At 40.5% G+C, this 18,024-nt stretch overlaps 1 protein-coding gene across 1 annotated transcript in view; it reads left to right on the forward strand.

Annotated features, from left to right (window-relative positions):
- NOTCH2 (notch receptor 2) overlaps positions 1 to 18,024 on the forward strand; it is a 178,782-nt gene that overhangs the window by 137,554 nt on the left and 23,204 nt on the right. The window contains exons 16-21 of the mRNA XM_082457807.1: positions 10,023 to 10,142; positions 10,844 to 10,996; positions 13,696 to 13,924; positions 14,719 to 14,920; positions 16,365 to 16,518; positions 16,902 to 17,086. Coding sequence (XP_082313933.1) covers positions 10,023 to 10,142; positions 10,844 to 10,996; positions 13,696 to 13,924; positions 14,719 to 14,920; positions 16,365 to 16,518; positions 16,902 to 17,086 — 1,043 coding nt within the window. The remainder of the gene's footprint in view (positions 1 to 10,022; positions 10,143 to 10,843; positions 10,997 to 13,695; positions 13,925 to 14,718; positions 14,921 to 16,364; positions 16,519 to 16,901; positions 17,087 to 18,024) is intronic.

Below are 18,024 nucleotides of genomic sequence, written 5' to 3' on the forward strand. Positions count from 1 at the left end.
TCACTCCCTCGTCACCCTTCCTGCCCTCACTGACTGGGTCTTCAGCTCTGAGAAAACACTGTGGCCTCTCTAGTTGCAAGTGGTGGGGAAACTTATTTGCTGCCTTTATTTTTTAGTGTTTGAAAATTTTTTTAAATTATATATGGCTGGAATTGACACATAGCTGATGGTCTAGTCATTATTTGAATGGACCCAGAGTCTCTATGGCCTGTGCTCTTAGTCTGAGTTTTGCCAACACAACAACTACCACTTATTGGTCATTTACTATGTGCCGGACACGTTACATACTTTGGATTATTTGATCTAGTGCTCACAATAATTCTACAAAGTATTTAGAAGTTCCTATCACCATTTTATACATGTGGAAGCTTAGGCAAAGAGAGGTTACTTGCTGAAGGTCACAGAGATAAGTGGTAGATCTAGGATTTGTCCCTAAGTCTCTCTGAATCCAAAGCTTGTCCTCTTGTCATTCTTCTCCTCCCGTTCATTGCCACTGCATCTTATTCAGAGAGGTACTACCCCTTGGATGGCGATCGCACACACAGAAGACACGGGTGTGACTTCATTGCATATCAGGTGTTCTTTGTTTCAGTTGGTATTCTAGGAGTGTGCTTGGACGTTTCTTTGTAGTCTCCTGCCTCATTACTGCCATCTTGTGATTGGTTGTATTTGTGTGGCTCGTTTTTTCTTCATCTGTGGGGAACAAAACAGAAACATGGGCAATGACTTTGCATGTTTCTCCAGTGCATAGCATGCAGGCAGGAGCGTGGCTGAGTTCTTGCTCCCCTGGAGTCTTAGGCTGTTGATTATAGCTGTTGCCAGTGACTCTAGGCTGTTTGGAGTGGCACAGTGGCCAGAAGCATGCCTCTGTTACCTGAAAGACTTGATACTACATTGTTATCTTTGCCACCTCTTTAGAAGAAACATTCATGCAGGGAAAGTGCATTTAGCCAGCCTGACTGATAAAATCAAAGTTATCGGAGATCCCTAGCTATCCCCAGACAGACAGTCTAAATAATGCCATTTCACAGGGATAGTGCTGATCACATTTGTTGGTACTGAGCAGATGGTCTCACTTACAACCATAAAGACTGAGAATTGATGGCTGTAGGGAGATATAAGCAGGTGTCACTATGCTCAGGCACATTATAGACTTACCTGAATATGACTAAGGTGCACAGGTCATCTTGAAAATATTTGTCTTCCTGCTATTCAGATACTATAAGAATATTTGACTAAATGCTGGCTGTTGGTTTTTCTGTGTATTAGGATCTTATTAAAAGAATTTACTACTTGTGAATTTTGAGAAATTATATTAGACTGGAAACCTATGCAGATTAAAATTTCAGTGCTAAGTGTCACTAAGTGTTCTAAGTGTCATTGAATTTGGCCAGCATGAAGGGAACTAGGCAACGTTGCCTTTCCTTATGAGCCATTATTCTGACCAGACACATTAAAAACTGGTTAGGGATATTGATGAAAATTTGTGGTAATATTTTTTTCTTTCTGAATACAAAATTTTAGGATAAAATTTTAAATTGAGTTAGTTGTAATTTGACTTTATTTTGTTGAAGTATAATTGATTTACAACATTATATTTGTTTCAGGTATACACTGTAGTGATTCAGTATATTTAAAGATTATACTCCATTTAAAGTTACTGCAAAATAATGGCTATATTCCTGGTGCTGTACATTATATCTATGTAGCTTATCTATTTTATACGTAGTAGTATGTATCTCTTAATCCCCTACCCCTATCTTGCCCTACTCCCCTTCCCTCTCCCCACTAGTAACCACTAGTTTGTTCTCTATATCTGTGAGTCTGTTTTGATTATGTTATATTCATTTGTTTGTCTTGTTTTTTAGATTCCACATATAGGTGATAACATACAGTATTTGTCTTTCTCTGTCTGACTCATTTCTCTAAGTATAATATCCTCTAAGTCCATCCATGTTGTTGCAAATGGTAGAATTTAGTTCTTTTTTATGGCTGCGTAATATTCCTCTGTGTGTGTGTGTGTGTGTGTGTGTGTGTGTGTGTGTGTGCGTGTGCGTGTGCGTGTGTGTGTGTGTATCACATATCACATCTTTATCCATTCATCTATTGATGGATACCTAGGTTGCTTCCATATCTTGGCTATTATAAATAAGGCTGCTTTGAACATTGAGGTGTATGTATCTTTTTGAATTAGTGTATTTATTTTCTTCAGATATATACCCAGGAGTGCAATTTCTGGATAATATGGTAGTTCTGTTTTTAGTTTTTTGAGGAACCTCCATACGGTTTTCAATAGTGGCTGTACCAATTTACCTTCCCACCAACAGTGTACAAGGGTTTCCTTTTCTCCACATCTTCACCAACATTTTTTATTTGTAGACTTTTTGATGATAGTCATTCTGACAGGTGTGTGTTGTAACTTGACTTTAAAAACAACTTTATCTCCCTTTTTAAAAAAAGTTTATTGGAGTATAGTTGATTTACAATGTTGTGTTAGTTTCAGGTGTACAGCAAAGTAAAACAGTTATACATATACCTATATCCACTCTTTTTTAGATTCTTTTCCCATATAGACCATTACAGAGTATTGAGTAGAGTTCCCTGTGCTATACGGTAGGTCCTTATTAGTTATCTATTTTGTATATATTAGTGTGTATATGTCAATCCCAATCTTCCAATTTATCCCCCCGCCACTTACACCCTGGTAACCGTAAGTTTGTTTTCTACATCTGTGGTTCTATTTCTGTTTTGTAAATAAGTTCATTTGGCCCCTTTTTTTAGATTCCGCAGATAAGTGATATCATATGATGTTTGTCTTTGTCTGACTTACTTCACTCAGTATGACAATCTCTAGGGCCATCCATGTTGCTGCAAATGGCATTATTTCGTTCTTTTTATGGCTGAGTAATATGCCATTGTATGTATGTACCACATCTTCTTCATCCACTCCTCTGTTGATGGACATTTAGGTTGCTTCCTTGTCCTGGCTATTGTAAATAGTGCTGCAGTGAACATTAGGGTGCATGTATCTTTTCGAATTATGGTTTTCTCCAGATATATGCCCAGGAGTGGGATTGCTGGGTCGTATGGTAGTTCTATTTTTAGTTTTTTAAGGAACCTCCATACTGTTCTCCATAGTGGTTGTATCAATTTACATTCCCACCAACAGTGTAGGAGGGTTCCATTTTCTCCACACCCCCTCTAGCATTTATTGTTTGTCGAGTTTTTGATGATGGCCCTTCTGACTGGTGTGAAGTGATATCTCATTGTCGTTTTGACTTGCATTTCTCTAATAATTAGTGATGTTGTGCATCTTTTCACGTGCTTTTTAGCCATCTGTATGTCTTCTTTGGACAAATGTCTATTTAGATCTTCAGCCCATTTTTTGATTGGATTGTGTTTTGGTTTTCTTTTAATTGAGCTGCATGAGCTATTTGTATATTTTGGAGATTAATCCCCTGTCAGTTGCTTCATTTGCAAATATTCTCTCCCATTCTCAGGGTTGTCTTTTTATCTTGTTTATGGTTTCTTTTGCTATGCAAAAGCTTTTAAATTTCATTAGGTCCCATTTGTTTGTTTTTGTTTTTATTTCCATTACCCTAGGAGGTTAATTGAAAAAGATCTTGCTGTGATTTATGTCAAAGAGCATTTTGCCCATGTTTTCCTTTAAGAGTTTTATAGTATACAGCCTTACACTTAGGTCTTTAACCCATTTAGAGTTTATTTTTGTGTACAGTGTTAGAGAGTGTTCTGATTTCACTCGTTTACATGTAGCTGTCCAGTTTTCCAAGTACCACTTTTTGCAGAGACTGTCTTTTTCTCCGTTGTATATTCTTGCCTCCTTTGTCATAGATTAGGTGACCATAGGTGCATGGGTTTGTCTCTGGACTTTCTATCCTGTTCCATTGATCTATATTTCTGTTTTTGTGCCAGTACCATACTGTCTTGATTACTGTAGCTTTGTAGTATAGTCTGAAGTCAGGGTGCCTGATTCCTCCAGCTCTGTTTTTCTTTTTCAAGATTTCTTTGGCTTTTTGGGGTCTTTTGTGTTTCCATACAAATTGTAAACTTTTTTGTTCTAATTCTGTGAAAAATGCCATTGGTAATTTGACAGGATTGCATTGAATCTGTAGATTGCTTTGGGTAGTATAGTCATTTTCACAATATTGATTCTTCCAATCCAAGAACATGGTATCATCTCTCCATCTGTTTATGTCATCTTTGATTTCTTTCATCAGTATCTTATAGTTTTCTGAGTACAGGTCTTTTGCCTCCTTAGGTAGGTTTCTTCCTAGGTATTTTATTCTTTTCGATGTGATGGTAAATGAGATTGTTTCTTCGATTTCTCTTTCTGATCTTTTGTTGTTAGTGTATAGAAATGCAAGAGATTTCTGTGTATTAATTTTGTGTCCTGCAACTTTACCAAATTCATCGATGAGCTCTAGTAGTTTTTCAGTAGCATTTTTAGGGTTTTCTATGTATAGTATCATGTCATCTGCAAACAGTGACAGTTTTACTTCTTCTTTTCCAGTTTGGATTCCTTTAATTTCTTCTTCTTCTCTGATTGCCATGGCTAGGACTTCCAAAACCATGTTGAATAATAGTGGTGAGAGTGGACATCCTTGTCTTGTTCCTGATCTTAGAGGAAAAACTTTCAGTTTTTCACCATTGAGAATGATGTTTTCCGTGGGTTTGTCATATATAGCTTTTATTATGTTGAGGTGGGTTCCCTGTATGCCCACTTTCTGGAGAGTTTTTGTCGTACATGGGTGTTGAATTTTGTCAAAAGCTTTTTATGTATCTATTGAGATGATCATATGGTTTTTATTCTTCAATTTGTTGATGTGGTGTATCACATTGATTGATTTGAGGATCCTGAAAAATCCTTGCATCCCTGGAATATATCCCACTTGATCATGGTGTATTAGCCTTTTAATGTGTTGTTGTATTTGGTTTGCTAGTATTTTGTTGAGGATTTTTACATCTGTGTTCATCAGTGATATTGGCCTGTAATTTTCTTTTTTTGTGATATCTTTGCCTGGTTTTGGTATCAGGGGGATGGTGGCCTCATAGAATGAGCTTGGGAGTGTTCCATGCTCTGCAATTTTTTGGAAGAGTTTCAGAAGGGCAGGTGTTAACTCTTCTCTAAATGTTTGATAGAATTTGCCCGTGACGCCATCTGGTCCTGGACTTTCGTTTGTTGGAAGAATTTTAATCCCAGTTTCGATTTCAGTACTTGTGATTGGTCTGTTCATATTCTCTTATTTCTTCCTGGTTCAGTCTTGGGAGATTGTACCTTTCTAAGAATTTGTCCATTTCTTCCAGGTTGTCTGTTTTATTGGCATACTGCTGCTTGTAGTAGTCTCTTATGATCCTTTGTATTTCTGCGGTGTTCATTGTAACTTCTTTTTCATTTCAGTTTTATTGATTTGAGTCCTCTCCCTCTTTTTCTTGAGTCTGGCTAAAGGTTTATCAATTTTGTTTATCTTCTCAAAGAACGAGCTTTTAGTTTCCTTGATCTTTGCTATTGTTTTCTTTGTCTCTATTTCATTTATTTCTGCTCTGATCTTTATGATTTCTTTCCTTCTACTAACTTTGGGTTTTGTTTGTTCTTCTTTCTCTAGTTGCTTTAGGTGTAAGGTTAGATTGTTTGTTTGAGATTTTTCTTGTTTCTTGAGGTAGGATTGTATTGCTATAAAATTCCCTCTTAGAACTGCTTTTGCTGCATCCCATAGGTTTTAGATGATCATGTTTTCGTGGTCATTTGTCTCTAGGTATTTTTTGATTTCCTCTTTGATTTCTTCAGTGATCCCTTGGTTATTTAGTAACATATTGTTTAGCCTCCATGTGTTTGTGTTTTTTACAGGCTTTTTTCCTGTAATTGATTTCTAATCTCATAGTGTTGTGGTCAGAAAAGATGCTTGATATGATATCAATTTTCTTAAATTTACTGAGGCTTGATTTGTGACCCAAGATGTGATCTATCCTGGAGAATGTTCCATGTGCACTTGAGAAGAAAGTGTATTCTGCTGCTTTTGGATGTAATGTGCTATAAGTATCAATTAAGTCTATCTAAGTCTAATGTGTCACTTAAGGCTTGTGTTTTCTTATTAATTTTCTGTCTGGATGATCTGTCCATTGGTGTAAGTAGGGTGTTAAAGTCCCCCACTATTATTGTGTTAACTGTCAATTTCCCCTTTTATGACTGTTTGCATTTGCCTTATATATTGAGGTGCTCCTATGTTGGGTGCATATATATTTACAATTGTTGTATCTTTTTCTTGCACTGATCCCTTGATCATTATGTAGTGTCCTTCCTTCTCTCTTGTAACAGTCTTTATTTTAAAGTCTATCTTGTCTGATATGAGTATTGCTATTCCAGCTTTCTTTTGATTTCCATTTGCATGGAATATCTTTCTCCATCCCCTCACTTTCAGTCTGTATGTGTACCCTAGGTCTGAAGTGGGTCTCTTGTAGGCAGCATATATATGGGTCTTATTTTTGTATCCATTCGGCCAGTCTGTGTCTTTTGGTTGAAACATTTAATCCATTTATATTTAAGGTAAGTATTGATACGTATGTGCCTGTTGGCATTTTCTTAATTGCTTTGGGTTTGTTGTTGTAGATCCTTTTTTCTTCCTTTCCTCTTTTGTTCTTTTCTCTTGTGTTTCCTGCCTAGAGAAGTTCCTTTAGCATTTGTTGTAAAGTTGGTTTGGTGGTGCTGAATTCTCTTAGCTTTTACTTCTCTGTAAAGCTTTTGCTTCTCTGTAAAGCTTTTGATTTCTCCATCAAATCTGAATGAGAGCTTTGCTGTGTAGAGTATTCTTGGTTGTAGGTTTTTCCCTTTCATCACTTTAAATATATCATGCCACTCCCTTCTGGTCTGCAGAGTTTCTGCTGAAAAATCAGCTGATAACCTTATGGGGGATTCCCTTGTATGTTAGTTCTTGCTTTTCCCTTGTTGCTTTTAATATTTTTTCTTTGTATTTAATTATTGTTAGTTTGATTAATGTGTGTCTGGGCACGTTCCTCCTTGGGTTTATCCTGTATGGGACTCTCTGTACTTCCTGGACTTGGGTGACTATTTCCTTTCCCATGTCAGGGAAGTTTTTGACTATAATCTCTTCAAATATTTTCTCAGGCCATTTCTCTTTTTCTTCTGGGACTCCTATAATTCGAATGTTGGTGCATTTGATGTTATCCCAGAGGTCTCTGAGACTGTCTGCATTTCTTTTCAATCTTTTTTTCTTTATTCTGTTCCACCACAGAGATTTCTACCATTTTGCCTTCCAGGTCACTTATCTGTTGTTCTGCCTCAGTTATTCTGCCATTGATTCCTTCTAGTGTATTTTTAATTTCAGTTACTGTATTGTTTATCTCTGTTTGTTTGTTTTTTAGTTCTTCTAGGTCTTTGTTAAACATTTCCTATATCTTCTCGATCCGTGCCTCCATTCTTTTTCCGAGATCTTGGATCATCTTTACTATTATTACTCTGAATTCTTTTTCAGGTAGATTGCCTATCTCCTCTTCATTTAGTTGTTCTTATAGGTTTTTATCTCACTCCTTCATCTGCAATATATTTCTTTTACTTCTCATTTTGTCACACTTACTGTGTTTGTGTTCTCCTTTCCACAGGCTGCAGGATTGTAGTTCCTCTTGCTTCTTGTGTCTGCCCACTGGTGGGTGAGGTTGGTCCAGAGGCTTGTACCATTATCCCCTTGATAGGGAGTTTGATTGGTGTTGTGGTGACCAGAGCTGGTCCTGGGTATTGAGCAGGGCCTCCTCTTTGCTCTGTGTTTGTCACTGTCCTGTCAGGGGCAGGGCCTGATCCCTAGTTTTTGGAGTAGAGGCCCCCAGATCTGTTTCTTAACTGTGTTTCTCATCTGCAGTGCAAGGTAGGTGGGACTGGATTGCTCCCACTGGGAGAGGAGTCACTGAGTATTCCTCCTTTGGAGCTGTTCACCTGTGAATGTGCTCTTTTGTGTCCCCTTTTGCCCATTGTGCAGGCTCACAAAGTACACTGTTCTTGGCATTGCTCTTGGTCCCACTTTAACTGTGGGTATGCTGGCAGTTGGCCCTGGTGACTCTCAGGCATTGTCTTCACCAGGCCACTGGCACAGATCCACTGAAGTCAGGTCCCAGGACTGCAGTAGTAATGAACCTGGACCCGCTGTGGGAGCTGTGGCGGCAGCTCAGATTCTGACCTGGCCCAACCTCTGTGTATGTGCCCACAAAGCCTACAGCTGCTAAAGTCAGACCCATCCCAACAAGTGCAAGAGCACTTGTTGTCCTTTTGGATGTCTCGCAGGTGCTGAATTTAGGAAGCCATCAGAGGAGGTGTAACTCTGGGTTCGTGTAGCTGCGAGGAGAGGTTTAAGCTCTTCTTCCTTAGTCACACGGCCCCTGGGGCTCAGCTGTGGTTTCAGCCCCACCTCTGTGTGTGTTCCTCTCACCGGAGTCTGCTCCAGAGGTGGCCAGAGCACACAAGCTCGTCAGGCTGGAAGGAGCCCAGGTGGCGACAGGGGCCAGCATGCTGCCCAGGCTGGGGTGGGGGGGATGGGGGCAGAGGAAGCGATGGCAGGGGTGCGCAAACCGCCTCCAGCCGGAGCCCTCCCTCGTGCCCATGGAGGCAGGGGCCGCCTCACAAGAAGAGAAGCTGCACAATGGCGACCCCGCCCTTTGCACGTGGCGCTTCACTTCTGTGGCGGTCTAGGCTTCCTCCACAAGCATTCCTGGTTGTGGAGCTCCTCACTCCCCTCAGGCTGTCTCCTCACAGCCAACAGCAGTCCCCTCCCCAGGTCTGCTCTCCAAACCCCACGTTCTGGCACCCAGCCCCCGTGTGCACCTGCAGGCACCCGTCTCAGGCTGGGGCGCACAGGGCTGTGGCACGGACCATCTGCATAGGTCTCACTGTGTCCTGCCTGCCACAGACCAGTTGCCGGGCTCTCCTCTGAGTCTCCAAGTCTCCCCTTCTGTCCCAGCTGATCTCCCTGCCGGTGAGGAAGCTTCCCCAGATGTGGCAACCTCTCCTCACCTTCATCTCCCTGCCAGGGGTACAGGTCCCATCCTGCTTCCTCTCCTCTTCCTTTTCCCTTCTTTCTTTCATCCTACTTGGTTATGTGGGGATCTTTCTTGTCCTTTTAGGTGTCCAAGGTCCTCTGCTAGTGTTCAGCAGGTGCTCTGTGAGAATTGTTCCACTTGTAGATGTATTCCCAGTGCATTTGTGGGGAGAGGTGAAGTCCATGTCCTTCTACTCCTCTGCCATCTTGGAAAAAGCCTATCTCCCCTTTAATAAAAGCATTCTTTTAATTTTTTTCTGGAGTCTTATATTCAGTATACTAAGATAGGAAATGTTGATGGGCAACTATCAATGTCATGTTGTTGATGTTGATATAAGGAGAGATGTTACTAAGCATTCAGTATTACTTCACTGTTTTCCACCTCTGATGGCCTTCTCATCAACCCCATTGCCTTCTGGAACAGGCCAGCAGAGGTTTTGAGGAATAGGAGTTACTGTGTTACTTCTTCCCTGCTTATGTGAAGGTAGATCTGTGTTGCTAAGCTTCTGAGTAGCTGAATCTTAGCTATGAAGATGCAGAAACTATCACCCCTGATTGATGCAGGTTTCCAAATCCATGTAACCACTCGTGATAATCATATGAAGATGACAGCAGCCCAACAGTTGTTGAGTACTTACTGTATGTACTGGGCCCTATGCTAATATGGACTTTGTAAGCATTTTTTCATTTAATCCACAAAAAGCCTCTATGAGTTATATGCCATCCTAATTCCCATCTTATTTACGTGGAGAGAAGATAACTTGCCTGAGATCACACTGTTAGTAATCACATCAGAGCCAAGACACAAAAGTCCATAGGTCTCTCAGATTCCAAAGCTCTTATCCATTACATTAGACCTGAATTCAGAGATCATCCTTTAGTATAGAATTTGGTGGGGGTGGGGGGGAGTTTCAGTTTCCTTGGAATTTTTCTCTATAATAAACTCTGTCATTTGATTTACAGGCAAGAACTGTCAGACTGTATTAGCTCCCTGTTCCCCAAACCCTTGTGAGAATGCTGGTGTTTGCAAAGAGGCACCAAATTTTGAGAGTTACACCTGCCTGTGTGCTCCCGGCTGGCAAGGTAACAACATGGGAATGGGGAAACCAAGAGCCTTAAACAAAGTGGTCAGGTTATCTGATGACATGGAGAACCTGGTCTTTTGAGGCTTGCCCTTTTTTGTTAAGAACGGAGGCCTGGGGCTTCCCTGGTGGCGCAGTGGTTGAGAATCTGCCTGCCAATGCAGGGTACACGGGTTCGAGCCCTGGTCTGGGAAGATCCCACATGCCGCGGAGCAACTAGGCCCGTGAGCCACAACTACTCAGCCTGCACGTCTGAAGCCTGTGCCCCGCAACAAGAGAGGCCGTGGTAGTGAGAGACCCGCGCACTGCGATGAAGAGTGGCCCCCACTTGCCACAACTAGAGAAAGCCCTAGCACAGAAACGAAGACCCAACATAGCAATCAATCAATCTTTAAAAAAAAAAAAAAGAACGGAGGCCTTGTATAGAAGCTGCTAACTGGGATGTTTTAGAAAGCCTTTCCATTTTGCATGTCTCTGGGGCTAGAGGACTCCAACCAGAGTCTGAAACCATGATGTTCTACAGGGGATTCTAGCATCAACTGCTAGGGGCACTGAAGCCTTAAGGGACTTCCAAAAGCAGGAGACCAACCGGCATATCCTTGGAGTAGCCCCACCTGCCCCAGCTGAAGCTCAGGCCCCACATAAATTTCTGTGGGAATCAGCTTCCAAAGACTGGACCATTCATTGCGCCTGTGTTTCCAGGTCAGCGGTGTACAGTTGACATTGATGAGTGCGTCTCCAAGCCCTGCATGAACCACGGTCTCTGCCATAACACCCAGGGCAGCTACATGTGCGAGTGTCCTCCAGGCTTCAGTGGTATGGACTGTGAGGAGGACGTCGATGACTGCCTTGCCAGTGAGTATGCCAGCCTGCTCCCAAGCCCCCAGCGAGAGGAGGACACAGGGGGCAGAGGAGAACTCAGTGGAGGCACTTGCCTCTCAGTGCTGAGGCTGGCCATCCAATAGTTGACCACGTGTCTTTAATCTTTGTACTTTAAAAACCTTCATTTTGAAGCTTTTGGCTTTAGGAGTTAAGGCAGGGTAGTCACGTCTAAGTATTGCCTTACTGATTTTTGTACATTGACAAAGTGGGAACAATGCTATGAAAGCTTTTTTTAAAAAGCACATCTCTTGAAGTATAATTAACATACTACACTGCCAGTATTTAAATGTGCCAGTCAATAAGTTTTGACGTATGACAACTGAAACCAATACTCAAGATATTGAACATGTCCACCCCCCGGAAGTATTCTCATCTCTTTTGTAACTTAACTCTCCTTTCCACTTTCCTTTGCCAGGCAACCAGGGATCTATCTCTGTCACTATAGATTTGTGTGAATTTTTTACAGTTTTATATAAATAGAATCATATAATGAAAACTCTTTTTTGAAGAGAGGGAATATGAGTTTTAAAGGTTTTAAAGAGTAATTCTGTTTTGTAATCTTGCTAAACTCACTTATCATTAATTCTAGATTAGTATAGCTTCTGGTTTAGTTTAGAGTCCTAGGATTTTTTTATAGAGATAATAAACTATGTTATTTCTAAACAAATACAACTGTTATACCTTTTATTTCTTTTCTGTATTCTTTTATTTCTAAATCTGTATGCATTTTATTTATTTTTCTTGCATTATTGCACTGACTTCAGTAAATGCAGAATAGAAGTGGTGAGAGAAGCCAGTCTTGCCTTGTTCTTGATTCTAAGGGAAAAGCATCAAATTGAGGAATTTACCTCAGTTTACCTCAGTTTGGTGAGAATTTTGCAATTTACCTTCAGTTTGCTGAGAATTTTCTTCCTTTTAATAATGAATGAGGGTTACTTTTCTTTCAAATGATTTTTAAGTATCTCTTGAGGTGGTAATACTGTTTTTTAAGGTCTTTTAATGTAAGTGAATTATGTTAATTGATTTTCAAATGTTGAACTAACCTTAAATTTCTGGGATAAATTCTACTTGGTCATGATGTATTCTCTCTCTCATATATTGTTAGATATTATTTACCCAAATTTTGCTAAGGATTTTTGTATCTGTGTTCATGGGGCATATTGTTCTCTAATTTTCTTATACTATATTTGTATAGTTTTGATAAGAGGGTGATGCTGGCCTCATAGAACACATCAGGAAGTGTTCTCTTTCTATTTTCTGGAAGACTTTGAGTAGAATTAGTATCATTTCTTCTAAACATCTAGGCCTGGAATTTTCTTTCTGGGAAGGTTTTTAATTATAAATTTAATTCCTTTAGTAGGTGTTCAGGGTATCTATTTCTTTTTCATTGAGCTTTGGTGATTTGCATCTTTCAAGGAATGAGTTTTACTTTATCTAAGTTGTCAGAATTGTTGGCATTGAGTCTTTCATGATATTCCTTTATTGTACTTTTAATGTTTATTTTAAAATGGGGTTATTTCCCTTCTCTTATTTCAGATATTGGTTATTTATATCTTCTCTCTTTTTTCATCTGGTTGCCCTTGGTAGAGCATTATTGGTTTTAGTAATCTATCTATCTCTTTATGTATTATGTGTATGTATACTTATGTAGGTAGGTATGTAGGTATGTATTTATTTATAATCTTTTTAATGAACCCAGTTTTAGTTTCATGATTTTTCTCAGTTGTTTTACTGTTTCCTATTTCATTGACTTCTGCTCTTTAGTCTTTTCATTGCCTACTTTGGTTTTAGTTTGCCCTTCTTTTTCTAGTTTCTTAAGATGGAAGTTTAGATTTTATTTCATTCTACTACTTCTAAAATAAGCATTTAATGCTATATATTTTCCCTCAAAACACTGCTTTAGCTGTATTTCACAAATTTTGATGTGTCATGTTCTTTTCGTTCAGCTCAAAATACTTTCAGGTTTCCATTTGGATTTGTTCTGTGACTCATAAGTTATTTAGAAGTGTGTTCTTTAGTTTCCAAATATCTTTTGTTGCTGATTCCTTCCAGGTAGCTTTTGTTACTGATTTCTAGTTTAATTCCATTGTGATCAGTGAACATACTTCACATGATTTGAATTACTTTAAATTTATTAAAGCATGTCATATGGCCCAGTGTATGGTCTGTTTTGGTAAATGTTCTGTGTGCATTTGAAAAATGAAATGGGGGAAGAAAGGAAGGGAGTGAGGGAAAAGAAAGCAAAGATAGATTAGCGCAGGGGGCTGATTAATATCTATTCCATCCTACCCCACCCACTCCACCACCACGTATACCTTTTGAAAATCTTTATTGATATTTCTGAGATTCTGTGTATTGGGGCATATATTTGATTTACAAATGCAAGTTTGTGGGACAGATACAAGTTTTATGACTATTAAGTTTGCAAAACTGTTAGTGGTATATGTAAAGTTCATTCCAGGTATTAAACAGATTCTTATTATTAAGAATCTCAGGGAAGTGTTACTGCATTCATTTTCATAAATGGAGGAGTCAGGGCAAAATAGATGCAAAGAAAAGTCAGAATTGTTTCAGTTCTTTGTGTGACTCAGTTCAGGGTACTCACCTGTATGAGTCTAAGATTAGCTTGATGCTGCTGTTCAGAGTTCTAATTCTTGTGTGCAATGGCTTAGATCCTTGCCAGAATGGAGGTTCCTGTGTAGACGGAGTGAATACTTTCTCCTGCCTGTGCCTTCCGGGCTTCACTGGGGACAGGTGTCAGACAGACATGGATGAGTGTCTGAGTGAACCCTGTAAGAACGGAGGGACCTGCTCTGACTACGTCAACAGTTACACCTGCAAGTGCCAGGCGGGATTTGATGGAGTCCACTGTGAGAACAACATTGACGAGTGCACTGAGAGGTGAGCAGCCCGTGTCCTCAGGCACCAGTGTCTTAGGGGCAAAGGGAGAAACAGGAGGAAACTACAGAGCACAATACTGGGATCAAGGGACAGGCATAAGGCATCCACTTGGATCCCACCCCATAGTCACCTCTTATTTCCTAGTTCCTGATTCCTTGTAGACGTCTAGTTACAAGCTCAAAGGTTAGAGGTTGAAAAACTCAGTGAGATGGAGCATCATTTGTTGCTTGCATAGGGAACAGAAAGAGCTATAATTCTATTCCATATCCTTTGGGTCTCTTGTTCATTTTAGTTGACAATTAAAAGATTCCTATTTCTTTGCAGATTTGTCATCCCTCTTTAAGTAAGTTCTGGGAGGTTTGTTTCCTTTTTTTATTATCAACAAATTTGTTCTGTTTCTCTTCCATAAAGAAATCTAGAGTCAAGAGCTATTTATTTAACACTTCCCTTATAAATTAAATTGACTTAGGGATAAAATGAAATGTGATACATGGAAAGCTGCAGAAGCACTGGGTAAAACTTGGAAACCTTCACTTTCTTTAGGAGCCTCTAATAAGCTCAGACTTTTAAATACTCCCCTAATCTTTTTGGCTGTGCAAAGGAAGCTGAGACTCAGGCTGACTGGCGCCCATTCTAGTTTGGAAAAAGGTAAAGTTTACTGGATATAGGAGTTTTGAGTGCTCAGGAGTATTTGCCTCTGTAATATCTTAGATTCCAGGAACCTTAGTTTTTAAATAGCAGGTCAGAGGAACCAGATTACATAGCTAATGTTGTTCTCCCTGTTTGCTTCTCAGCTCCTGTTTCAACGGTGGCACATGTATCGATGGGATTAACTCCTTCTCTTGCTTGTGCCCTGTGGGCTTCACTGGCCCCTTCTGCCTCCATGAGATCAATGAATGCAACTCTCATCCATGCCTGAATGAAGGAGTATGTGTTGATGGCCTGGGTACCTACCGCTGCATCTGCCCATTGGGCTACACTGGGAAAAACTGTCAGGTACTTAGACTCCATCCCATTCATTCAGCTCCCTCAGAATAGTTGAATATTACACCTATTCCTTTTCTAGGCAGAATAAGCCCCACCCAAAAGAGAAAGTTCTGGGTCTTAGGGATGTCCCTGAGATAAATCTGGAGAGCTTCTTAATAGCTGGTAGATTCCAAAATGGTGACACTGGCAAGATTATATAGATTAACAAATATAAAATTGTCATAACAGACTAACCAAGAACTGCAGAAAATGCATGTGGGAAATAAGTACATAGATATCATTTAGGAAATACAAAAAGGGAAATAAAGAACAATCAAAATACGATTTTTAAAATTCAGGTACAACATCTAAGGGGATAATGAGAATTATCATGTCTTGCAATATTGTAACAGTCTCAAAACCAGGCTATTCACATGTCTTTTAAATTCAACTATTTATAATAATATATGTTTTCATAGACTCTTATAAGGGAAGGGCCCCTCAGAGCTGACTGGTCTAGCCTTTCATTTCATGGAAGAAGAAACTGAGCCCCAGAGGGGCAAAGTAACTTTTCCAAGGTTGCATACCAAACAGCATGGTGTTTAATTTTATGTAGCTTTACCTCTCAAACAATGGTACCTGATAGAATAACAGCAGTCCAAAGAATTTAGGAATAAATGGCCAAGTTTAACTAGACTTACAGAGTACACTTCAGTAAGGCTTTGCTATAAGCAGAGGTGCTATAAGCACCTCTGCCTATTAAAGAGCTTGTTGCTGATTCTGTGGATTAGGAGGATATTCTTCACGGGGCTCCTGCTTGTTCTCACAGTGTAGACTACAAGTGCTAGTGGAGCGCTCTGCCCTTCCCCCTTTCTTTCACAAAAGGTCTGTATTGTTGAGTATGGCCTTCCTCTCCCCGGGGGCCAGGCCACCACATGTGAGTTTTGGAGAAGGTGCTAGTTCACTTACAGTCTCTGTCTCATGCTTTTCATGAGCCTGAGTTTCTCCCATCAAATAAGCTCTTTGACAGTTTTTAGGTTTATTAACAGGCTTTAAGTCCTTTCACTCATATTCACCACAGACAGATTTGATCAAGCCCCGCGTGGATTTCTCACTCAGGAGTAGCACATAGGAGCTGTCTGACAGCTTTAACTCTCTCTTTCTTTCTAGCCCCATAGGGTGGCCATGTTTCTAGACATAAGTGTGACGTAGGGGATAACTTAACCTATTGGGCTTCCTCAAATTCTTAAATTTATGTGGTAAGAATTTTTAAATAGCAGAGCTAAAAGGAATTAGACTGTATAAAATGATTAGATTATCTGGGGACAGTGGATCTAAGTTTAAGGCTTGGGTGAGGGCTCTTTTTTTTAAATTATTAATTAGTATGCTTTCCTTTGATTTCTTAAAATGCAGTGTAACTTTTTTTTCGTTTCTGGTGTCTGAATGTTGATGTATGTGTATGCCCCTGTTTCAGACCCTGGTCAACCTCTGTAGTCGGTCTCCATGTAAAAACAAAGGGACTTGCATTCAGGAAAAAGCACAGTCCCGGTGCCTGTGTCCATCTGGATGGGCTGGTGCTTACTGTGACGTGCCCAATGTCTCCTGTGAGGTGGCGGCCTCCCACAGAGGTGAGCTGTGCCCCCTCAGACTCAAGGGTCAGTCCACAAAGCATCGACTGACCAGCAGCATTTTAGGGCAAATGTTGTTGTCGTGGGAGGAGAGGGAAGGGAAGACAGGAGTGGATGGGCAAGACTCTGGAGAAAGGGTCTGAAGCAGAAGGTGAAAAAGGCAGAGGAACAGCTCTAGAGATTCCAAAAAGAAACGTACTTGAAGTGAAATGAGGGCATATTCCACTTTCAGGGCTTGTTTATTTTTAATATAAAACTGGTACCGAGGATTGTGAACTAGACAAGAATAAAATTTGATGTGTCAACCGGCTGAGATTAGTTGGTCCGAACCTGACGTGTTGTATGCTCTTCCATGATGTCTCTTCCTCCACTGGGTTTCCCAGGGGTGCCCGTTGACCGCTTGTGCCAGCACTCAGGCATCTGCATCAGTGCCGGCAACTCACATCACTGCCAGTGCCCCCTGGGCTACACCGGGAGCTACTGTGAGGATCAGCTTGATGAGTGCTCGTCCAATCCCTGCCAGCACGGAGCCACCTGCAGGGACTTCATCGGTGGCTACAGATGTGAGGTGAGTAAGATGAGCAGGGAGAGGTCAGAGACCTCCCAGAAGATGGCACAACTTCTACGGACATTAGCATATTGAGTTTAGCTGCTTATGTCTTATTTTCACAATTTATAGATATATTTTTTTCCAGTTACAATTACAGTGTTTACTAATCGCTGTTTTTTTTTTCAGTCCCCCTGTGCAATAAGTTAAAATAGCTCTGGTAAGATATTTTTACAGAGGTCTGGAACCATCTTACTTCCACAGGGTTGCTTCCAGGATTCAAAGCCAACATTCGCTGGCTGGAGTGCATTTCACAGCCCCACACAGCCCAGCGGCCCCTGGTACTTCCCTGAATAGCAGTTGAGATAGGAGAAGCCACTTTGAGGCGTGTCCCTTTGACCCATGTCATCTTTGTATACAGTCATTGATCAACCAACTAATAATTCTCTCAAAAAAGTGTTGCTTAGCCTGTTCTGTGTACTGTCATACTGTTACATGTGTATACCTGAGGATGTGTGTGTCTTTTAAGGGACATGTCATGTCTTCTTAATGTCTGGGCTGGTAATGGCTAGATCAAGATTTTAACTAAAGACCAGAGACATGGATTTGATCCCAATTTAGACCACCAAGCAACACTGAGAAAAGCTTTGCTTGTCCACTTATCATAAATGAGCCAAAGACGGCATCTGTATATTGGTCCCTAAGTTGTTTATTTCTTCACAGCAGGCTGAGACCTGTTAGCTCAAAAACCACTGTAACCAAACTCAAATTTTTACACATCCAGTTGTTTTAAACATAGCTTTAATAAGTAGAATTTAGCCACTTAGAGCCTGCCTGCTTTGTATATTCTGCAAACCTGCACCAGACACTGCTAGCCATAGGTAAGATAAACCCCAGGACATGAAGATACCAAGCCACAGCTGCCCTTCAGAGCTCTCTGATCCAGAGACCCTGGCCTG

Source organism: Balaenoptera physalus (assembly GCF_965194825.1).
Source record: "Balaenoptera physalus genome assembly, chromosome: 1".
In the NCBI taxonomy this organism is placed as follows: domain Eukaryota; kingdom Metazoa; phylum Chordata; class Mammalia; order Artiodactyla; family Balaenopteridae; genus Balaenoptera; species Balaenoptera physalus.